This window comes from Anser brachyrhynchus, assembly GCF_964034855.1.
Source record: "Anser brachyrhynchus genome assembly, chromosome: 1".
Lineage (NCBI taxonomy): Eukaryota > Metazoa > Chordata > Aves > Anseriformes > Anatidae > Anser > Anser brachyrhynchus.
Window position 1 is genome coordinate 211,924,935 of NC_137694.1, and position 24,041 is coordinate 211,948,975.

At 48.9% G+C, this 24,041-nt stretch overlaps 1 protein-coding gene across 1 annotated transcript in view; it reads left to right on the forward strand.

Moving 5' to 3' along the window:
• Nucleotides 1-23,064, forward strand: part of LOC308187822 (disintegrin and metalloproteinase domain-containing protein 9-like) — a gene marked incomplete at its 5' end in the record, with an annotated part of 32,316 nt that extends 9,252 nt beyond the window's left edge. Inside the window, 11 exons of the mRNA XM_080576179.1 lie at nt 732-886; nt 3,135-3,303; nt 4,974-5,066; nt 5,748-5,940; nt 7,761-7,866; nt 8,931-9,114; nt 10,354-10,431; nt 12,263-12,374; nt 13,909-14,017; nt 15,021-15,078; nt 17,064-23,064. Coding sequence (XP_080432305.1) covers nt 732-886; nt 3,135-3,303; nt 4,974-5,066; nt 5,748-5,940; nt 7,761-7,866; nt 8,931-9,114; nt 10,354-10,431; nt 12,263-12,374; nt 13,909-14,017; nt 15,021-15,078; nt 17,064-17,102 — 1,296 coding nt within the window. The 3' untranslated portion in view covers nt 17,103-23,064. The remainder of the gene's footprint in view (nt 1-731; nt 887-3,134; nt 3,304-4,973; nt 5,067-5,747; nt 5,941-7,760; nt 7,867-8,930; nt 9,115-10,353; nt 10,432-12,262; nt 12,375-13,908; nt 14,018-15,020; nt 15,079-17,063) is intronic.
• Nucleotides 23,065-24,041: the final 977 nt, after the last annotated feature.

Consider the following 24,041-nt stretch of genomic DNA (forward strand, 5'->3'; position numbering starts at 1 on the left):
CGCAGGCTCCAGCTGCTTGGCCAAAGGAGAGCACCTTCCATTCACAAATTTCCTCTTGAAATCAGCATTAACCTGAGTTATGCCCAGATTTTGCTGTAGCAGAGGAAGTAGATCTCTCTGGACACCTGGGCAGATTGCAGACACCTCTCCTAAGATGCAAAGAAGACGTTCAGGCATTCAAGGTGCTCGGCGACTTCCAGCCAGCTGCTGGGACATGGATTTTCCTGGGTTGTTTTAATGTCTGTCAGTGTACACAAATGCAGTGTAAGGCTCAAGATAACTTACACAGCAAAGGTAATCACTGCTCAGTGTTCACTCTTTATTACAGAAAGACACAGTTCCAGAAAAAAAAAAAAAAAAAGAAAAAAAATCAGAAAAAATAAACTTGTCATATTCACAGTGAACCCTGTGATTTAATTCCGTGTAACTCCCGGGTTCAAGTTTTTCAGCAGGTAACATCGAAACTGGGCATCTAAAGGAGGTGATGTCGGTCTTGTTTTTGTTGTTGCTTGAAGAAGAGGTGGTGAAGGAACAATTCCCCAGTGCTTCCCCGGTACAATTCTCTTCAGGGGTTTTGGTTTCCCTAACTGGTTGTTTGCTGTGCAAGTCCCCAGCTAGCACAAATTGTATGATTGCTGAGCAAAATGCAGGAATTCTGGACCTGAACTTGCCCACATCAACATCCCCTGCTTAGGAAAGCATGGACCAGTGTTTTTTCTCCCCGGCTGCAGTTCCCTGGCCAGGACACCATCAGCGATGTGATGACCCTGGCGCACGAGATCGGCCACAGCCTGGGCTTCGACCACGACGACGCGAAACAATTCCACGACCAATTCTGCAACTGCAACTGCACCCACAGAGGATGCATCATGCGGTCATCCCCGGGGTGAGTAAAGCTCGGTTCTCCCAACGTCATTTTGGGTGAAAATCGGATCATTGCCTCCTGCTGCCCCGCTCTGAGCAGCTGCTGGGTCGCTGTAGGGGCGTGCGTCTGCCCCTTCCTCCACAACATCTTTTAATTCCTCTGTTCCAGCAGCTACTTGGCATCTAAGGTGGCCCTGGTGGTAGAACCAGGGACTGCCAAATTAAGTCCCTTCCAGTTTAAATTTCTCTGCCATTCTTTATCAAGTTCTTAACAAGGTTGTGAGAGTAGGTTTTTAGATAAGACAAGAGACTCCAGCTCTCCTTGAGACACAAATTCACAGCAAACTCGGCTTCCTTGGTCCCACTGGTGACAGAATAATTTTTTATTCATTTTCCATCTGCTTTCTCCAAGTGCTGCTTGCTGTTGGCTTCTTCACGGCTGGGTTGAATGCCTCCTGCAGACCTAGGGGGTTACTGCGCCCCTCCTCTTGCACGGCCTGTGTAGGGTTGCTACCTTTGAAAATAAATCTTCCAGAAACGTTGCCTTGCGTGGGGCAGGAGCTGCTCCTCATACCTGCTCCCTCATTATATAACCACAATGAAGAAAAAATAATTGCACTAATTAACTAATATTTGCTGAAACCTGTGAAGGATATTTGGCAGGTGTCAGCCCCCGTTCTTTCAGCATCAAAGAAACCATACCATATTCCAAGAGCATCCCTGTGGTCAGCTCCCAGCACTCCAATAACACTGCTGTTAAAATGCCTCGTTCCTCTTCGCTCTGGAGGCCCTCCCAACGTGCAGTGAACATCAGCAGGCAGGGAAGGCTGCTTCGTTGCAGATTCTTCTGCTTCCAAATCCCAAGATCCTGTTCTCAGGGTGAAGAAATCTCTGATTCACTTTCTTAAATGCACAAGCTGCATCGACCAGAAGGACACAGGCTCCTGGCTTAATGCTGACGAACAATATCAGACCCTCTCATTACAAAGACCCACTGAGCCTCCCTAAAGACATTAAGGGTTTGAGAAACCAGTCTCCTACCAGACGTGTCTGTGCTTTCAGTAAGATCAGCATGGAAGCAGGCACTTCGGTGGGTGAGCAGCGGTCCTGCTTCTGCCCGTGGCGGTGCCTCTCCTCCGCTCCACCTGGGAGCCACCCAAAGGGGATCGAGGACCCAGCACACAAGGGCTGGGGTGAAAAACCTCAGCAAGTCAGAGCACTGCATCTCGTGGCTCCCTGCTCCTTCAGCTTCTGCTGTCAGCTCTTGGATAATAACCTCGTTATCCCGAGGGACCAATTAAACTTATTTGTCTCCAACCTCTGGCTTTAGGCAATAGTTCTTCCAGAACTCCTGCAGCGATTCCCATGCCCATACTCACGTTTCCCTGTGCACATCACCAGCACTTCTCTCTCTGACTCATTCGACCTGCCATCCGCTGTGCTGCTGAGCTGTGCCATGGTGTCACCCGCTGCTCCTCACCAGTCCCGTCCAGCCATCTGTCACCCTAAAGGCATGCAAGCGCTTAGGGGATGGCTGCAGAGCCTTGCTCCTTGCTCAAGTCGCTCCGGTGTCCCAGCAGTGCTGCCTGATATCACACTTACCGCAAGCTCTCATTTTGTTTCGGGCCACATCAACATTTTCTTTGAAAATCATGCTCACAACCTTGCCACCTTACTTCAGCTTTCCTCCTAATTCATATAATTACAAACTCTATTTAGTTTCTCTGTAAAATCCTCTGCACGAGATGACTTAGCTTCACTTTTGGAAAGCCTCACGCCCACACTCCTGCATTGCTCACCGGTAGATGTCATTTACTCGAGCAGCCAGGCATGAAGTCACCCTATTTCTACCCTGGTTACTTTGCATGTTCCAGGCTGTTTTGTAGCGGTCACAGGAAAGCAAGCAGATCCCTTTCACCCCCGCGATCTGCTTTGCACACTGCAGTTTGTAACAAATCACACTGCATCTCGTGCCTCCTGCCCTCCACCTCCACCTTTCCAAGGCCAAAGCACTTTCAAAGCCACTTTGTGGCCTCTTCCTTTCTCCTTCCAGTCAGCTATTGCTGTCTCCCATGTCTTTATACAAGAAAAAAGGAGATAAAAAAAAAAGAAAATTAAAAAAAAAAGAAAAAAAAGCCTTGTTTCCCCTAAAATTTCCCATATTCCTCTTTGTTAGTTAATCTATCTGTTATTCTTTGACTCCACCAATTACTTTATGTATATGGTATGGTTTTATATATATATATATAAAATCAATATTTTTCTTGCAGATCTTGCTTGGCATTCAGTAACTGTACTATGAGAGAATACTATGATGAAGTAATAAGAAAAAATAAGCCTTGTCTGTTCAACATACCATCTTTAAAACCATTTCTTTTTGAACTCTGTGGCAACGGTGTCTTGGAAAAAGGCGAAGAATGCGACTGCGGCACTGACGAGGTTAGCAATTAAATATTTCACTGCAATCTACAGGATAGAATGGTGTGAATAAAACTGTAGAGTTTTTTGCAGCTATAAATGCTCACCAATTCCTGGGAAGGAGTAACACTGAAGGGTTACACGTCCAAACGAGCCCGTTGGCTTCCACTTCCATGGGCACCCGTCAAGTGGGGTTTTACCCAAACATGGCTTTATTTGTGTGCAGAATACACACGATTTGTGTAAAATTTAGAGATAGCTTAACTGTTGTTCCCTAGCTGTGGAGGGACCTTTCTCAGCAGACAGTGCAGAGCTAAGGGCGAGTTCGTGCTGCGGCGGGGCTCTGGCTGCGAGGGGCTGGCCAGGAGCTGCTGGGAGGGAGACGAGATGGCTCCACACCTTGTCCACTTGGAAAGGTTTTTGCCTTCTGGCTGCACTGATATTCCTAGAAATGAGGGGTCTGCAGACAGGAAAACCGAGTCAGAATTCAAAGTCCACAGAAGGGGCATGTCCTTGCCTCCAAGAAGCTCTATAGGCAAATTATTGCCACTTGCCCTCTTCTTGTCTATAAAACCAGAGTTTTTCTCTTCTTTATTCTAATAAATTTACCCTGAGGTCAGTGGAAGAGTTTTCTAAAAGTGCTTTTAAGAGCGCTTGCATGTTGGTATCTCCGCTGCTGTAACGCTGGGACGTGCAGTCGTGGCTCGCCAGGAAGGTTATGTTTTCCAGCCAGAACTCTCGTTTGCAATGTGTGAAGTTGTTCTTTGTACAGAGCTTCTGCAGCCTGGTTAAGCCATACAAGTGCTCTGAGCAGAAGCCCCTCTTATCACCCCCTTTAACCTCTCACCTCTCCATTTCCCACATTTGTTCCTCCCCAGTCCACCTTAGGCTCTCCCTTTCCCCCCACTCTGGTCCTTATCCCAGCCATCCCATTGTGCACATCCTCACAATCCCCTTAAAACACCCCACAATAAGTTTTACAACGTCCTCCCTTCCCTCTCAAATACCACTTTACAAGTCTGGTCTCTCCAGGAGGCCCAAAGAAAATCTTGTTTTCTGTCAGTTATCTCCTCTTTCTTAGGGTTTGTGTACCGGTGTGATAATTCATTGCTGCTCCTGTTTCCTTTCATTGTTATTATGCTAAAAAGCTATTGATCAGCTCTTCTTACAAAGCAGATATCCCTACATTCCAGGTACCCATGAAATCTCAGTAATTTATTTTGTTTATGGGACAAAGTTCAGAGTCCGTCTGCACCTTGACTGGTTTGGGGCAGGGAATTTGAACTTTTAAGGAATTGGTAGATTATTGCTAGGAGCGCTGAAAAAGGGAAGGAAAGTACAAAAGAAGGGAAAAATGACAGAAAAGGAGAACAATCTCTCCTGTTGGACTCAGAGAGGTTTCTAAGCACTCTGGAAACATTAACGAGCCTATTCTTGGAGCACCCCTGTGAAGCAGGCAGGTTGGCTGATGAGCAGAGGGGATGAGACGGAAGCTTTGGTCCCAAGAGAACAATGGGCACGGTTTCAAAAGCGGAGTTCCCTGCGACACACAGCTCCACAACTGAGGAGCAGCAGAAAACAGCAGAGCTTCCCCCTGAATTCCCTGCAATTTCATGTCTCTTAAGCTAGAGAGGATCATCTGAGTGGGAACCTGTCTGTAACAGCGGGATGTTCTGCTGTTTCACTCCCAGGCATGCCTCGAGTCGGGATGCTGCTTCTCCTCCAGCTGCTTGCTCGCACCGGGGGCTTCTTGTTACAGAGGCGAATGCTGTCACAAGTGTCAGGTGCGTTACAGCAGGACCTGCTGCTACTTGAAAAATAGGGTAACTAATGCCTGAGCTGTTTGTCAGAGCTGTTCGTTCGGTGCTATCATGTCTATTTCCTGTATTTCTCAGTATATTTGGTCTGAAAATATGCATAAACAGGATTGGAATCTGCTCGTGCTTCCACAGAGAACAAATAGTTCTGAAACAGTGAAATTATGTCAGGGGAAAACCACCAGCAGGAGCAGCAAACGAGGGTGCAGGGACAGCACCGCACCCACCAGCCAGCCACAGGCATTGGCAGTCCTGGACCAGACATCCCACAGCCACAAGTGTGGCCAAAAGGAAAGCTTTCAGGGAAGATCTAGCAGCAGGGTACCTCTAGAGGCATTTCTGACTTGTTCAGCCTGAAAGGCATGAATAAAACCACGTTTCTCTGCTGGGATGCCAACAATCGCCCCTTGCACTCTCCCAGCAGGACAGCAAGGACCTGAGCCCCTCACGCCCTCCTCCACTCCTTGCTCTGCCTGATTTTGCAAAATTTAAGTTTTGCAAATTTAAGTTATTCTTCATCTTACACTTTCGGGGCATTCCCTAAGATTTTGCCACGTCGATTTGAATAATTTGGAGCAGCCATTCTGGAAAAAAAAAATTCCAATCCAAACTTGTTTCGTGTGCATTTTTTAATTTTTTTTTTTATAGTTTCAGCCCGCGGGAAAAGTCTGCAGAGAACATAGGAGCACGTGTGACCTGCCGGAGTACTGCAACGGCTCCTCGGCCACCTGCCCCGTGGACGTGTTCAAGCAGGACGGGACGCCCTGCGGCGACAACGACCGCTGCTACGAGGGGCAGTGCCACAGCCACGAGGCACAGTGCAAGGCTTTGTTCGGCAAAGGTGAGCCACGTTTGTGATGGCAGCACATCGCCCGGCCCAGAATTAGCTCCTGCCTTGTAACTCCTGCATCCTCCCTTCTCCCTGCCCTCTGCTTTGAAAAAGTCCATTTTTTTTCCCGCGGTCCCTGAAAATTCATCGTTTGCCCTTTGTAAGGCAGGCAGGCGTAGGTATCTGGAGGAGTTACCTAAGAATGTAAGTACTTGCATAGAAAAATCACAGAATCACACAGAATCATCTAGGCTGGAAGAGACCTCCAAGATCACCCAGCCCAACCTCTGACCTAACACTAACAACTCCTCCACTAAACCATATCACTGAGCTCTACATCTGAACGTCTTTTAAAGACCTCCAGGGATGGCAACTCAACCACTTCCCTGGGCAGCCCATTCCAATGCCTTTCGGTAAAGAAGTTCTTCCTAATATCCAACCTAAACCTCCCCTGGCAGGGGAAGTATTACAGAATACTTTTGAAATACCCCATGATTTTGCATCATAACTGTATAGATGAAACAATATGTATATAAATATAGTATAATATATCCATTTTCAATAGTTGGGGTATCAGAAAAGAGGTTTTCTCAGGCAGTAGTGGTTGCAGTGCTGTTTAGGACCACTCCATGCTCTGCGTGCCATGGGAATGGCTGACATTTGCCCGTAGAGAGACCCAGAAGTGTGCTGGCAAGAGTCGGTGAGACCACCCTTATGCTGTTGAAAGCAACAGCACCCCCAATTTGTGCATCCAAACTTCCCCTGGTTCAAACTTGAAGCCTACAAGCGATTTTTGAATACTTGCCCACATCCTCTCCGAGATTATTTCAGTTCTGTAGGAAGTGCCCAACTTCCCCAGAGCGTGCCCTGGGCTGTGGCAGGGTGAGCACGTTCTGCACTTCCCCATCGGCAACAACAGCTGAGCTGTAGATCTCGTGATGAACGTGTGCAGGTCCTCTGTAAACAAAGCCAGGTTCCTCTGTGTTCTGCCACGTTTCTGAGAAGTTTGGAGTCTCTGGGAAGCCGTAACCCTTGCACATGAAGGTGGTAGCGCTCCTCGTGAAGGGCACTGCTGGAGAAGGCAAGGATAGCGATGAGGCAGAATATCTCTGTCATCACACTGAACGAATTGTCACGTGAAGGGCTGATATGGCCACCAGAGCAACCTCGGCCATCTCTGCAGGACCACTGGGAAGTTCAGCACTTGGTTTTACACTGAGAAGGTTCTGGATCCTTCAAAATTTGTAAGAAAGCCTGGTGGGAGCCCTGCATTGACCGCAGGCTCTCCGTCTTTCCCCTTAGTGCTCTGTCACCTGTATACAACACTGGTAAATACGAAGATATTCTGAAAACACCGGGAGTTCTCTGGGTTAGAAATGGCTCTGCCTTGCTGGAACACCGTGCTGTGAGCTGTGTCTGGTGTCTGACGGGGTCAGTGCTGCTGGTACTGAACGTAACGGTGGTGATTCTGGTTTTAGGATGAATGCAAGACCTGTGTTATACAGCAAGTTAGAATTAAAGGGGGAAAAAAATAGGCTTGGGAAAGATTCGCAGTCTGTATTCTCACCTTCTGCTCCAGGTTGTTCTGGATAAATGACCACGGTCCGTTCTCTGACCGTTGGTTGATCTCTCGGCGGCAGATTTCTTCATGTAGCCTCTTCATTCTCACCTTGATCGTTCTGGTTCAAAAAAGAACTGGGAAAAAAATAAATTAAAAAATCCACAGAACATGGCAGGCCCTTTCAGGGCGATCACACGGAGCAGCAGGAGGGGCGAGAGGGTGCAGGTATGCACCTCACCACGAACACCTCCTTCCTTCTCTCCCTCTGCAGCTGCCCACCGCGCCCCACTGAGCTGCTTCAGGGAAGTGAACGTCCGAGGCGACCGCTGCGGGAACTGCGGCTGGAACGGGACCTACTACACCAAGTGCCGGGAAGAGTGAGTGCCACCAGCACCTGGCTGCTCAGCGGGAGCGGGACATCGCCCTGCGTAAGGGGCGTGCAGCCCCAGCACCCTTTCCAAGAAATCTTCAGCCTGATTTCAACGGCGTTGGGTTTAGGCACAATGCGTTCCCAGCTTCCCCTCTCTAAGGGGTCATCCCAGCAGCGGGTCAGGGCTGGGTTTTCCTGTTCCGTTTGATAACTGGGTCTCTAACCCCCTTTTTTTTTCCTTTAGCACTAATTCTTGTCATGTTGCTGCCATGTGCAGCGGCTATCAGTCAGCACATCTTTTCCAAAGCCCCGTCTTCTGCAAATCCTTTTTCTAGGATTTGAATGTGGGTATGGATAATGGTCCAAAAGGATGGAGTTTTGGTCACCTTGGAGATTTGCTGTCCATGTGCACATTAATAGTCACTCAAAAATATGCAGGCACTAGTACCTGACCTTTCCTCATGCTTGCACTTGGCAGTTCACCAAGGACTGGGACATTGCTGTCACCAGAGCAGACGCTAGAGTGCAAATTCAGAATTTGAGCTTATTTCCTATTTTCCCGCTGAACATTGCACAGGCAGAACTTGAGCTTCACTGTTGCCGTCTCTGAGCACAGAGACGAGCTTCTGAAGAACTCTACCTAATTCTTCCTGGCATAAATATCAGTATTTCTCATACAGTATTAAAAAAAAAAAATGGCAAAACATGAAATTTGAGGGTCAAAAAGACAAACAGATGTGTCTCTGCTGCTTCTGGAGAGATACAGCCAAGGGCTGTGCCTATATGTCCCATGGCACCGACGCCACCTGGCAGCATAGGGTCTGTGTCAGTGCTAGTCAAACACCTCCAAAAAGGGCTGGTTGGATGGGAACGGCCTGCAGGGATCGGCCCTGGACAGCCGTAACCTCTGACCGTGCCCGGGTTGCTCCAAGGGTGTGAGCTGGGAGAGGCGAAATTCATAGCAGGGCGTTCAAACAGTCGGCAGCGCAGTTGTCCACCAGCGCCACGGGTCAGCACATCCTCCGACGTCCCTACAAACCTTGCAGCAGTCTGTCTGTCTGCCTGTCGCAGGAACATCCTCTGCGGAAGAGTGCAGTGTGCTAACATCAAAAAAGTGCCAGCCCGGCAAGACGGCGAGACCGTGGTTCAGACCACCGTGAACAACGAGCTCTGCTGGGGGCTCGAATTCCACCTGCCCCTGGACACGCCTGACCACGGATCGGTGAAAGACGGCACGTCGTGCGGAAGGAACAAGGTACCCGTGGAGGGCCAGGGAGATACAGGGATAGAATAGGATGGAGGCTAAGTGGAAGGATTTTGTTCCTGAAGAAAATGTTCATGACCTCCACGATAAGCCCCGAAGTGTTAAGGCCTCCTTTAGAGGCGGAAAAATCGCAGCGCATCACTTTGGCTTTTGTTGTTGGCTTTTTTCTTCTTCCTCTCAGGCATAAAAGACTCTCCTCTTCTTTTGAAGCTACTAACCGAAGTCGAAGCTTATCTGTTGCACATAAAAAAGAATTTCAAATGTTCTTCCAAGAACAGGGCTCACTCATTCCCTTTGACCCACACAGAGAGCTGAAGCCCTGTCAAGCTGGTGGCAGACTAAAGGATCAGTTTCCTGCTACCATGTGGCAGCAAAAATACCTCTAAGAAAAGCGCAGGTGCTGAGTTCCACCAAAAGGGAAGGAGCCCATCAGTGCTGGCTTCAGTAGAGTTCCCCTTTCAGGAGAGATGGGTCTCATACCACCCACCAAATGCAAATAGTCTTTCCAAAACTAACTAATTTGCAAGGCAAAACGCCGAAAGTGTAACTCCTCCAGTCTCCTCCTGCCCAGAGGAGATACTTGTGTGCCTCCTGGAGATACGAGGATGCTCCAGGTTACTCACGGAGCAAACAAAACACCTTCTGTAGTTCCAAGGCCTTGTTCATGTCATATGGACTGGGCAGGCTGAGACAGGATTTCCCAAGCCACCAACTGCTGGGCTCTGCAGAGCACGCTGAGAAAATAGGGTTGTGTGTGTGTGCAAAGATCGGGATGGTTGTGTGGGGTCAGTCCTAAAGCCCGTCCAGCCCAGGATCCCCCTCCAGCCTTGGGCAGGTACCAAAGGACGGGTATGAACAGAGCAGGCACATGGGGTACTTCCTACTAAGACTGGCATAACTCTCATTTTTTTTTCAGTCCTGAATTACTCCTGAGGTAGAAGTGGTTTCTGTGCATTTTGTAGCCCTCAGTGGGCTTGTTCCATCTCCCTTTTGTTTGTCTTTTGTTCCATCTCTTTGCTTTGTCTTGACCCTGGAACCAAAGACCTTCATTTTATGTTCCCCTGATGCTTGTTTGGAGAGAGGGGATGAAAAGCCTCAGATGAAATGAAATGAGTGAGAAGACTTGCCAGGCTGTTTCTCAGTAATTTTATCCCAATTCGGCAGTCAATGCCCTTTCCTGGCATCTGTCATCGTACCTTTTCCCCAATGTAGGTCTGTCTCTTTCTGCAGATATGTATAAACAGGACGTGTGTCAGTGCAGCTTTTCTCAACAGCGACTGTACGGAGAAACGGTGCAATGGCAAAGGGGTAGGTAGAAAACCTCTAAGTATCCTTTGAAGAGTAGCATATACGAAATGTGAATTTGTCTCTCAAAAACAATGGTAGAAGTCCATAATGGTTTCCAGCTCAGCAGCACAAAAAATATTTCGGTTTTCACCCGTGGTTTCCTCCCAGATTGTGCTCTGACAGTCCACAGCTCTTCATAGCAGTGTTCATCGGTTACTTCTACCGTTTGTCGTCTCTGTTCACTCAGCTATTGTAAAAGCTGACTTCTACATCGTAACGCTTCATCCTTCATTGCACCTGTCAGTGCTACTGAATTTAAATTAGCTGGGGTTGGAGAGAGCTTCTAAAAGATGCGTGCTCAGTTATATAACGCTGTTTTCCTCGCAAGCAGCACAGAAATGGCAGATTTTGTATGACATGGGCTGCACTGGATCTTATATAAAACCTATTTTTCAGACTGGCAGAACTATCTCACATGTCAGTTTTTCTATGATGTCACTTTCAGGGTACCCGTCCCTCTTTCCAGATAGACGTTTGTAGGTGGGCAGGAGATGTGTCTGGGCGTTACTGTGGGTGCTAAGGGAGAGTATGGGGAAGATTTGCTGTTGCGGGGCCTTTGGCTGTAATATCAGTGGGAATCTGTAAGAAAAGTCACACTGGAAACTTGGCAACCCGCAGCTGGAGGGATCTGCTGTCCCCTTTTCTTCTGCTCCGCCACCAGCTGCAGCTAGCTGGGTCCACCCGCAGTTATGTTCTTGGTAACAATGCAGTTGGAATAACCACGCCTTTTTGCTGTCTCCGGAGAGAGAAGGGTTATGACCCCAAAAGACGCATTTCCTTGGGAATCAGTTCTCCAAACTAAGCATCCTTGAAATGTAATAATTATTGCTCTGTATGGCTCAGGCAAAGTGAAGACAGCAAGCCTCCACCCTGCCGCCCCAGGGAAGGGGAGAGAAACGTCACTCGAAGCCCAGCCGCTGTGTTTGTGCCTTTACCTGGGAAAGCGAGCAAATGTGGGACGTGGGGCAGCAGAGCTCTGGGTCCGTACTGCCAAACAGTATCACGACCCTGGGCTAACAACAAACCATACAAAATCAGCCAGCTAGCAACTAAAGAGAGGTAAAACAGCTCACCTCGCACCGGCTGGCCCTGCAGCACGACCCGGCATCAGGGTGAGGTTCCAGTCCAGCCTGCACAACATGAATGTGTAGCCAATGGAGTCGGGGCCCTGTGTGGTAGCAAAAGCCATGATTTTTGAGTCACATGAAGGTGACAAATTCATTTTGGACGTGTTTGTGACATTTCCTGTTGTCATCACAGAAATAGGGACAATGTACGCAAGAGCAGGGTAAATCTGCAGTCAATAAGGACTACAGAAGTGCTTTCCAATTCTGCAATGAAAACAGCTTGAGCAATGCAAAAAGCACTCCCACCAAGCTGGCAAAAAGGCAAACGTAACCATCTTTCACCTTCTGCGTGCTGTCATCTCCGCCCTGCTGTGCCTGCGGCCTGTCTCAGCAGGACCATTGCCGCGGTGATGGGTCGGGGACTCCCACTGCCCCCACGTCGCCGATGCAGCAGGCACCTAACGATAGGTACAAGCCACGAAGCCCCTGACAGCCCGTGGCCAGGAGCGCCTGTCTGTCAGCTGCACACAAAGCAGGCTGAGCGTTTCCATGCTGGCAGCTAAAGGAGAGGAGCAAATTTATCCCAGGCTGTGGATCTCATCCTGCCCTTCGCTGCTGGTCCTGCCGAGACACTGCGCTAGCGGCTGACTCCCTGGGAAAACGCAGTGCCGCCACGTGGCTTCTGTACCTTTCACGCCATAAAATATTTACTTATTTTCTTTTAGGTGTGCAACAACAAGAAAAACTGCCACTGCGATTTTGGGTGGGCCCCTCCAGACTGCAAGCTGGAAGGATTTGGAGGCAGCGTTGACAGCGGCCCACCTCCTTCGTACTACTGTAAGCGCGGTGGGGTGGGACCGCTCTGCGCGTCGCACGGCCTCTCTTAGCATTATTTTCTCGTGAACAAGCTCAGCAGTTCCCCTCCTATACTTCCAAATCATTTTGGACTTGGTTCAGTGGCATCTTTTTCTCCCTTCCTATTTAAATACATCAGATTTGGGCTTGCTGGTCTTTGTAGGTCCCTTCCAACTGAACTGTTCTGTTCTGTTCTGTTCTAATTTGTTCTATTCTAATTTATTCTATTTTTTTCTCTTATCTCACTTCTTTTTACCCCTCCAGTTGTGCTTGCCTTGCCTGCCTCTCTCTGACTACTCTCAGGGCACCCAGAGGAACTGCAGATCGATTCCATTAAGCACCGGGGCCAACGAGCCAGCACACGGTTCATTAAGACAGCTGATGAGGAGTGTCTTTTGAGCTCATCAAAACCCTCTTAGGAGAATCTTCCTTTCCTCTTAACAGAGATCTCCAGCAGAGTTTCACTCCTAGGAGAACAGGGCATAAATAAATATTTTCCTGGCACGTACCCCTGAGAGATGCACTTCTGCTTTCCTATATATTACGTGCAATAACTTGCTGATGAGCAGAACGCCACGGTCACTCAGCAGCACTCCCAAACCCACCAGCACCCGACTGCTGGCAGCTTTCAGGCTCTTCCCTGACCCCCTTTTCTCATCAGTTCTGCTGCTGATGAAGAATGATGAGATCTTTCTGCTGCTTATTTGACCAGGCAAATGGCAAGTTGCTCGAGCGGTAATAGGCCCAATGGCACTAGAGAAATCAAGCTCTTCTGGGCAGTTAACATCTTGTATGCTGAATCAGCTGTTCCTGAAATATCAACCCATCGCGATATTTCACCTGCTGGCGTGGCGGTGAAGATACCCAAGCGGCAATGTTGTGCTCCTCCCAGTTCATGGAGAAAGGCAAACACCAAGTTCTAGGATTCTGCTCATCTTCCTGGGGGCTGCCCAGGTGTGCTGGGAGGAGCGAACCCTTTTCTACTTCCCCTAAGAACAACCTCCCATTCTTATCCAGCCACTAACTACACGCTGGAGCCGCAGCCATTAGCAGATGTTCAGCTCGAATTGCTTATCTGCTATATCTGGGTATTTCTTCATCTGTGCGCCCTTATCAGGGAACAACCTAGGAAGCTTTCCTGTTTTTTTCCAAGCTCACTGGTTGTCCTCGAGCTCCTTACCTCGCCGTCCCAAAGAGAATCCCTGCTTCCAGGCCTATGTAGCGTTACTTTACCCGCTGTGCTGAGCACCTCAAGGCTTTTGATTGTTTCTGATAACGATGCTAACGTTGGTGGCTCCCAAGCAGGCAGTGGTGGAGGTGCCTCGGAGACGCGAGCAGCAGGGATGGATTACGCACGAGAGCACCAGGTCGTCTGGAGCCGAGTGCGTGCACCCAGGAATTCCTGTGCATATCTGACAAGCTGCCATTTCTTCTTCATTTCTTCACTTTTGGTGCCAGAAACATCTGGTGTGCGCAGAGTGTAACGTTCTCTCTTTCTGTCTTCCTTTCCAATCAGGGGGAGCTGTAAAGAATATGGGAAAAGCGGTTGGGACGCTGGTTTTAATCTTCTTGGTTTTGGGCATTTTGGTGTACAAGAGGGCTGAAATTGCCGAGTACATCCAAAGGTAGGTGACACTCCAACAACTAACAACTTCTAACCGAGGTTCTCGGCGTTTCTTTGTTCACTGCACAATACGGGCCACCTCTCTTGCGAACCAGGTTTCTTTTGGTTCAAAGACAACGCGCAGAGGAATGCAAGCAGGAGTGCTCCGAGCTGGGAACAAAGCCTTGTCACAGCTGCCTCGTGTCCAGAAACGGCAGCAAGAGCTTAACACTTTTTAATCCATTCTGGCATTTTTTAAAAGGTTTCCATAGAAATTTTGAAATGAAAATTGTTGTCTACCTTCAGGGTAATTTTTCATATAGTTCTGTGGTTTTTTTTTCTAAGTGTCTCTTCCCTTTTTCTCTTTTGAAATTTATAGTTCAATTCATTTACTTTTTCCTTTGAGGTTTGGGGGAAAAAAAAAAAAGGCAAACAAAAGTTGAAAAAGAGAAAGATTTTAAAATAGTGTGCAGAGGATAAATGCTGTCTTATCCTCTTACTGTTTTGCACATTTTTCCCAGGCCAAATGGCTTTATAAGCTTAACTGAAAGAATATGGGAATATGACTTCAGGCAGGGAGAACGTTCCAAATCCCACACCAGAAAATGAAAGCTGGCATTCCCCTCGATGGTCTCTGCACATCCACATGCTTCAGATTTGCTGGGCTAATTTATTGCGCCAAGAAGCGGGATGAGCAGAAGTTCGTTCTGCTCTTGGCAGCGGGACTGCCTAGCACCCAGCCACCTCCTGTGCAACCAGTTTGGGTATCTCCACCCCATGCTGGAGTCCCCAGAGCAGCTATAAGAAATGCTTCCCCCTTGCCCCCGTGATCTGTGGTGTCTCTGGATCTCAGGTAGGAGACGGGATTTAACTTCACAGTTCTGCTCTCTTGTCGTTTTGCGTATCCATGCCACAGAACGTGATTTCAGATAAGCAGCATTTCTCGTAAGGCACCTGCACCTTCTTCTGCATGAAATCCCTGCCCAAAGCTCATGTTCACTGAGAACTTTGACTTTCCCTTATAGGTGGCAACTCAGAAGACAGGAAAAAAAACGTGATACCACTCCTCCTCCTTCAAAAGAGGTAAGTGGGCCTCCCGTCCCCAGTTAAAAACAACACTCGTGAAGGGGTTTGGAGCACTGCAACTTCTCCGTACTCTCCTCACATCTTTCTCCTTTCTCAATAAGTGTTGCTCCCCCTCTTCTCTCAGTGCAAGCTGAAAGGTGCCAGGGAGGACAAAAACAGAGTACAAATACTCAGCCGTGTAACTGCAGAAAATTGTTTTGGTTTAGGTCAAAAGGCAGTTTAATGTAAAAATACCGAGTTCCTACAAATAGGAACGTATTCAGACCGATTGCTTCAAGAGCTGACATCAGCATCACAACACAGCTGCAGAAAGCCCAAACAAAATACTAGGACTTGTCGGAAAACAAGAATTATGTCTACCTCAGAACAAATGCAAGATCTCTGCCGAAACGACAAAAATCAGACATCGCAGTGGGCGGGCAGGGAGCTGCCAGGCAGGAGAGCCAGGTGCAAACCTCTGCTCTGGTTGTGCCTGTGGGGTTTTCCCGCAGCGCCCACGGCTGCTCGGCGAGGCTGCTGTGCAGCGACGCGGCTCGTCTGAACCAAGTCAAAGCTGCTGCAGCTTCATCAGATCAGCTTTTCCAAGGGAAAGCGCCCTGGCTAAATAAATGAATAAATCCTGCCTCGCCTCGTTACGAATGCAGAAGGAAAAGGGAAGGAACTGGAGAAGAGAAAACAGAAGGAAGAAGGAAAAAAAATGATGGCCTCGACTCAAGCCACGTGCGCAGGAGGCTGAGAAGAGCCCTGGGATCAGAAACTCGTGGTCTTCAGGAAAAAACTGGAAGATGCTGGTTCTATCATTTGAAGAGGTGACTGAGGGGGGTTATATTGGGTAATAACCCCCACGTACATCCAAGGCAACCACAATTCAGACCTTATTTTTTAGGTTTATTGTGGGCAGAAAAAAAAGTGACATGACTAAAGTGCAACATGAGATTTCAGGTATGAAAAAGTGAAAAAAAATGCTGAATTTCTTTTTAAATTGCACTGAAGAAGCTACTACATCTTATAGAACAAGCAAACTTTGACACATAGATGGGAAAAATTACTTTTTCCTGTCGATAGTTAATTAAAGTATGGCAGTCATAGTCTCGAGATGCTGACGAAATCCAGCACTGAACATAATACAAAGGAGACTGGATAGAAGATATGATTACCCAAAATTTTAGCAGAGTATGAGCATGACCTACAAAACAGACAAGAGGAGAGCAGAAAAGGGAGGCTAGGGAAGGTATGCTGCCTGCCGTCTTTGTTGCTAATCCATCACAGGTGGACTCTAAACATGTCACAGGAACCTAGAAGTGACAGATTTGATAAAATGCATGTATATAAATTCTGTTGAGGACATGCAGCTTAAGAATTGCGCTACAGTTTTGCACACTCTATGAATAAGAAAAGCCGTTAAACACAGGAGAATACCAGGGAAACACTGAGATGCCAGGGAAGAGGTTGGAAACTGCAGCCCAGGGAACAGAAGCAAAGACAGGAGGTGCCTGGCAGGTAATATTCTGAGGAACGCAATATCCCAAGAAATGTCCTCTCGTGTAAAGAGTTATACACCCAGCACAGCAACGAACTGGCTCAGATCGAGGCCCATCAAAGCAGCACCTTCTCTCCAGCATGCAGTAACAGCCTGGGGAAAGCCTCGCTGCCAGGACACGTTGCCGTCCTTGTCCCAAGAAGCTCTGCCGATGGCCACCGCTTGCATCCAGACCGCTGCATTTAGAGGTCTTTTTGGATCCACCCTCCACAAATGTGTCCACTCTGAACCTGCTCCTCCTCCCGTGGATCCCAGGGCTGTGAAATTCACAAAAAAAATGTCTTCACTCGCTCTCTGAAGTGCATCTTTCCAAACAATACAACCGTTCCATTATGTATTTCTTAAAACTGTAAGCACTGGCCTCTGTATCATCAGCTTGCTAACAAAATAACCCCCAAATAAGTAGAATAACTTGCACTGACATTCACATTTTATTTTTCAGGGGAGTCTAGCAGAGGCAGACGAAAGTCCTACAGATTAAGCCAGAGCAGTGGCTCTTTGCAGGACACAAGACCCCGAAGGATGGAAACAGCCTGCACGGGGCTCTGAAAGCAGCCCCACGTCCCACTGGCTTTGTGGGAACTGGCCGTGCTTCCCAAACCTGTCACATTAGTTTTGGTTTTGTTCCGCTTTAAATAACATTACCTTCACTGAAATAAACAGTTTTTCTTCCTATTTCTGTTTATGGTAAATCCCTCATCTGCTAGGAGGCTGGGCTCCAGGCACCTCAGAGGTTTCCATCTCTGCTTCCTACGCAGCGCGTGTCTGCTGGGGCAGCGGTCCGGTCGTCGCTTTAGGGGCCCTGCAGACTGCAGGCAGGCACGCGGCAGGCTGCGTCGCAGCGGTTTTGAATTTTAAAGGCTGTGTTGAGATTTGTCAGCCCAGAGCAGCTGGCTGCAGACACACGGCCCTGATGATGCAGACCTCCCCCTGCCCGCGGCCGTGCGTGCCTGGAAGGAAGCACGGATGGCCAGGACAGATGGATCCGGGGCTCCTGGGGACTCCTCATCCTCTCCTGGTGGGCTGGCTGATGGAGAGGCCACCTCCCTGCTCCCTGCTTGCAGATGTGGTCAGCAGTGACCTGGAGAAGGTGAAAGGAACAACAGCCACACCATTTATTTGACCCCATAGACATAAAAGAAGACAAAAAATGCTGCGTTTCTCTTTGAAATGCTCATCCCTGAACACACGGAGCCACGCAGCTGCCTTGCGTGGGTCTGCCTTGCAGCGGGCTGTGGCCATAGAAATGTCCGCGAGGTCTCCTGCTTTCAAAAGCTGAACGAGGACAAAGAACGGGAAACAATATTGTGTCTGCACTTCACCCACACGAGCAGCGGGTTTGCCACGAGCGATCTGACACAAACTGGTGGCAGCAATTCCTGTTCCGACTTTCAACCGATCGTCTCCCAAAGGCAATGGGAGATCTGACAAACTGCAGTCCTGCAGCCCGATGAGCTTGCCTGGCCATAAAGGCAGCCACCCTGCAGGCTGTGTTCCTGAGCAAAGCGTACAAACACGCACATACTCATTCTTTATATTTCCAGCCTTTTTTTTTTTTTTTCTCCCGAATCCTTCAGGTACCGTTCCTTTTCGAGGAAGGAGCCCTCACTCCTAAACCCTCGTTCCAAAACCAGCCTGCAAGAAGGCAGGCCTACCAAACTTCCCAGGAATTCCTCTACGCGTCTTTGAAGGCTGCTAAAAGACCAGGAGGGGTGATGGCTCTTGGTGTGCAGCCCATGGGAAGAAGGATGCTGAGTACCTGCAGCTTGAGGAACAGCTCGCTTCAGCAGGTACCTCATCGTACCCCTCAGAGAAGCAGCTCTGGCCATCACATCTACTGTCCCCAAGACAAGAGTGCATTGAGGAACTTCTTCATGAAATAATGGATGTTCTTAAGATCCCTGGGGTACTAAACAGGAAAAAAAAATCTTTAACTGTTGGATAAAAACAAAAAAAAGCATACAAAAATCAGTTCTCGCCTACTAGAAGAACGTTGGAGCAAGTAAAACAGCAGCAACAGTGCCTTCAAAAACGCAAATAGTAGGTACCCCTGCGTACCTTCAGAGGAGTCACACACATCCCATCCCAGAAGCATTAGTAGCAGCTTCTCGGAGGATTTTGTCTTAGAAACAACCTCGGTGAGGCACCCCAGGGTGTCCCAAAGCCTTCTCAGCTCCCATTCTCCTTCTCCACCTGCCTGCAGGGAGTCTGGGGTGACAAATCAGAACAGAATAAATCAGACCCACTTCTGTGTCTGGAGCAGCACAAATGCCATCTTTATGCAGAGCGAACGGATTGCTTCCACGCTGCGGGCTGACTGAACAGATGGGTGGCTTCAGCCATAAATCAGGAACGATAACCTCAGCCTTCACTAACTTCATCCTCGGACTTCAAGGCTGAGCAGTACGTTTTCACAGATAAGCACACCCTTCACACAACAAGTCTCTGAAAACCCACCTAGTGAAATCTCTTTGATGAATACCGAGCCTTTCCTCCAGCCTTTCATCAGCTCCCGGTTTTCAGCAAGCTTTCGGCAGGGATAGTCGCTCTCCCCCGAGGACTGGAGCGTGCCCATACCTCAATTAACTGAAGAGAAGCTGTCACGGCAGCCAAAGGGCTCTGCCAGATCTTACGCCTCCCCACGTGAAGATTAAGGATCAGAGAGGAGGTTGTTTCTCTCACGAGTTCAGAGAACAGAGCTGAAAGCAGCGGCTCCAGATTTCACAAAACCAAGGACTTGCCTCGTCAGGAGGGGTTCGCTGAGCTTTTTTGTGGGGCTCAGCAGCCAGGCTCAGCCCCCAGCAGCGGAGCTGCTGCACCTTGGCCCTCGAGGGCAGCTGGCGTCCTGCACGTGGATCACAGATTGCCAAACTTCTTCCCCCCGCACTCGAAGTGTGATAAAAACGAGTACCTGCCCACAGATATCACTTGTGCATGACAGTACCGATTCTCAGGAAAGCCTTGTTTAACTGAGGGCAGGGTTTTTTCCACATATGCAAAGGCGTATCGTTTTCTGCATCGCCATCTGGGGCAATGCTCATGTCAGATAATCCCACAGCCACACACAGTGCCTGCAGACTCAGGCTCTCTCGAGCTCTGGAAGAGTTTTCCCATAAATACCCAGACCTCAAGAGCTGCTCGTTTTGCTTTGTTAGTGTTTCTTCCTGGCCGTGAAAGCTGAAGATTTCACCCCGTGCTGTTCCACTTCTCAGGAAGGGCTGATAGGTGGATCTGCACAGCAGACTCGAACTCTTCGGGTGGCACTGCCAGCCTCTTCCGATCCACCGGGTCCTTGCTTCGGCAGCGCCAAAACTGGAACACAAGCGGGCAACACTTCATTAACAAAAAAGGTAACTCACCCTGCAGCGCTGTTCCTTCACAATTCCTTCCAATTTAAGCAGCTTCTGGGGTACAGCAACAGCAGCAGTCTGTGTGGGGCTGCACACACACGTGTGCACTCCATGTGGGGACAGATTCCAGTTTGCGTAGAAAAGCTACAGGGAATTAAGTCCAAATAATGTTCTGTGCCTCTTTTCGGGCTTCTGAGGGTGGCTTATCTATCGAAATAGCAACTGGAAATAATATTTTTATCCTTGTGAATAACTACTGTGTAACATTCAGACTGAAGACGGCTTCGACATCCAGTAGGCAAACACCATCTCGTCTTATTTAAAGAGTATGTCAGGTCTCACACTCAGTATTTCCATTCCTGGGTCTTTCACAGCTTTCTTCCCCAACCTACGTGTCCCCGAGGCTGCCCAAACCCTGAAACAGCGCTAAGTCTGTGGGCAGGGAGAAGCAGCTGAGGCTGTTGTGTACTCTGAGTCTCCCTCACTTTGCCGGGCTCTCTGCTCTCCCTCACCCATTCCTTTGCCATTTCTCCTCCTCTCTGCTCTCACGTCCTGCTGGAAGAGCACCGTGCGCCGACTTGGGCAGTTGTCCATCTCAGGCTAAGCTCCTGTCCTGCAGCTAATACGCACAGACGAGAAGAGAGTTGATGGGACAAGGTGATGAAGGGATGAGCTCTGAACCCACTGACTGCCACATCTCTTGTATTCTCAAATGCAGCTGATAGTATTACAGCTTTAATTGAAATTTAACCTAAACAGGTTCATAGAAAAAGATAAAATTAACAAAAAATCAGAGCACTCTGTTTCAGATTCTTCACAGGATGCTACATCAAAACTTTATTCTTGAATCATAGCATGTAGAAAGATTAGGCAAGACGAGGTTCTTGGGGAATTCGAGACTGTTTAGCTATTTTACAAAAATAATGTGAATGAAAAACCTTTTCCTCTGTACACGAGAATTCTTGCCACTCTTTCTCCAAACAGTTATAACACCAGCATATCTCAAAGTGACAAAGTGGAGATGTCAGGAACGTAACCACAGGTGAGAAGTGTCGAGCAGATCCAGTCACTGCTTGCAGAGCAGAGCACGGCCTTTCGGCTGAAGGCAGGGGTCTGGCTTTCTGTCCTTGTTTTCACAGCTTTTCTGCCTTTCTACCTCTCTCGTTGCTTCTTTCTCGCTCAGTTCTCTACTGACAGCTCAATCCTCTAACGACAGCACAGCTCACTCAGACTGCAGCAGCCTGAAGGGATCGTGTCACCCGGGGTGTCCTGCCACCTCTCCGAGCACGCCAAGGTCCCAGGAAACTGCCCAAAGCATCCTCATTCCTCTGACAACTTCTGCAGGACTGGCATTGACGGCGTGCTGAAAAGCGAGGGGAAAATAAATGACACGGAACACCAGATAATACAGGAGACACTGTACAGATTAAAAGATTCACATTCAGATGTATTTGTGTAGAAGCGGTTGTTTCTCTGATTACTCCACAGCCACCTCAGAAGCCGTAGGCTGCCACCTTGCAGTGTTACGGAAAATAGGCGCTGCTTGCCTCACGGCACCACGCGTGCCAGCTAAACCCTGGCCAGAAGACAGAAAAAGCACAATAATCTGTATACTCGAGCTTCAAACTATCACGAGTGATCCTGAAGCATTGCTGTTACAGACAGTGAGCCCACAGCTGGAAGCAAGCTCCAAACCCCCGGCATCTGATCGGAACTTGTGCTTGAAGTAAATGAATTTATCGGGGAGAAATCGACCATCTTCTGACACAGCCAGCTCACAGTGAGGCCCAGCTCCGCAGTCTCCATTCGGACAGCATCCTCTTGGCACGGGCACCAAAATCTGTGGTAATACGCAGCACTTCTGGCAGGAAAATAGCGAAGTACTTAACGGTGACTGACGTATTTGTCAAAAACAAAAAAAAGCAACACCAGTAAGGAAGTGCTGGCTGGAAACCAGTACATAACCCTCACATTACACACAGAGGAACTGGTGTAAAGGGCAGAGGTTAGGCTGGGTTTGCAACTCATAAGGACTTGGCAGGCTTCTGAAATTATCCCCACACCTGCGTGTGGATGTGGAGGTATTTGTGGAGGACATATAGCTGCGGATACTGAGGTGTTTGTGAGGAGGGGACACGTAAACTGTGGGTACTGAGGTGTTTGTGAAAAGAGGCCACTTAGCTGTGGATATAGCTTTGACGACACAAAGCTCGGAGGAATGGCTGATACCCCAGAGGGCTGTGCTGCCATTCAGAGGGACCTGGACAGGCTGCAGGGTTGGGACGAGAGGAACCTCATGAAGTTCAACAAGGGCAAGTGTAAGGTCCTGCACCTATGGAGGAATAACCCCAAGCACCAGTACAGGCTGGAAAAGCAGCTCTGCAGAAAAGGACTGGGGATTATTCTGGTGGACAGCAGGCTGACCATGCGCCTTTGTGGCCAAGAAGGCCAACGGGATCCTGGGGTGCATTCCAAAGAGTGGTGCCACCAGGTCAAGGGAGGTGATCGTCCCCCTCTACTCAGCCCTGGTGAGGCCACACGCGGGGTATTGTGCCCAGTTCTGGGCTCCGCAGTACCAGAGGGACACAGAACTACTGGAGTGAGTTCAGAGGAGGGCTGCTTAGATGATGAGAGGACTGGAACACCAGTATGAGGACAGGCTGAGAGAGCTGGGCCTACTTAGCTTGGAAAAGAGAAGACTGAGAGGAGATCTCATCAACGTGTATAAATATCTGAGGGAGGGTGTTGAGAGGATGGAGCCAGTCTCCTTTCAGTTGTGCCCAGCGACAGGACGAGAGGCAACAGGAACAAACTGAAGCACAGGAGGTTCCGGCTCAATATGAGGGGGCACTTCTGTACTGGGAGGGTGGCAGAGCATTGGAGCAGGTTGCCCGGAGAGGCTGTGCAGTCTCCTTTTCCAGAGATATTCAAAACCCACCTGGGTGCCATCCTGCACAACGTGCTCCGGGTGATTCTGCTCAGCAGTGGGGTTGGACTAGATGATCTTCAGAGGTCCCTGCCAACCTCGGCCATTCGGGGATTCTGTGGATAGCATGGTGTTTGTGAAGGGACACACAGCTGTGGGCACTGCGGTGTTTGTGAAGAGGACATAGAGCTACGGATACTGCGGTGTTTGTGAAGAGGGGACACACAGCTGTGGGCACTGCGGTGTTTGTGAAGGGACACAGCTGGGAGTATTGTGTTTATAAGAGGGACAGACGTATAATAGAGCTGTGGATATTGAGGTGTTTGTGAAGGGACATATAGCCGTGGGTACTTTGGTGTGTGTGAACGGGACATATAGCTGTGGGCACGGCGGTGTTTATGAAGGGAAACGTAGTTGTGGGTATTGTGGTGTTTGTGAAGGGACACATAGCTGTGGGTATTGTGTCTGTGGAGGGACACAAAGCTGTGGGTATTGTGGAGTTTGTGAAGGGACACAGCTGTGAGTATTGTGTTTATAAGAGGGGACAGACATATAGCTGTGGATATTGAGGTGTTTGTGAAGGGACATATAGCCGTGGGCACTGCAGCGTCCGTGAACAGGACATAGAGCTGTGGGCACTGGGGCATCTGTGAAGGGACACATAGCTGTGGGCATTGCGGTGTTTGTGAAGGGACACATAGCTGTGGGTATTGTTTGTGAAGGGACGCATAGCTGTGGGCATTGTGGCGTTTGTAAGAGGGGAATATTGAGGTGTTTGTGAAGGGACATATTGTGGTGGGCACTGCAGTGTCTGTGAAGGAACATAAGAGCTGTGGGCACTGCGGTGTTTGTGAAGGGACACGTAGCTGTGGGTATTCTGTGTGAAGGGACACATAGCTGTGGGCATTGTGGTGTTTGTAAGAAGGGAATATTGAGGTGTTTGTGAAGGGACATATAGCAGTGGGCACTGCAGGAAGTTCCTTCACTGTGAAGGAACATATAGCTGTGGGCACTGCAGCGTCTGTTAAGGGGAATACTGAGGTGTTTGCGAACGGACATATAGCAGGGGGCACTGCAGCCCGCCTGAACGAACACACAGCTGCGGAAACTGAAATGTTTGTGTACAGGACACAGCGCTATGGGC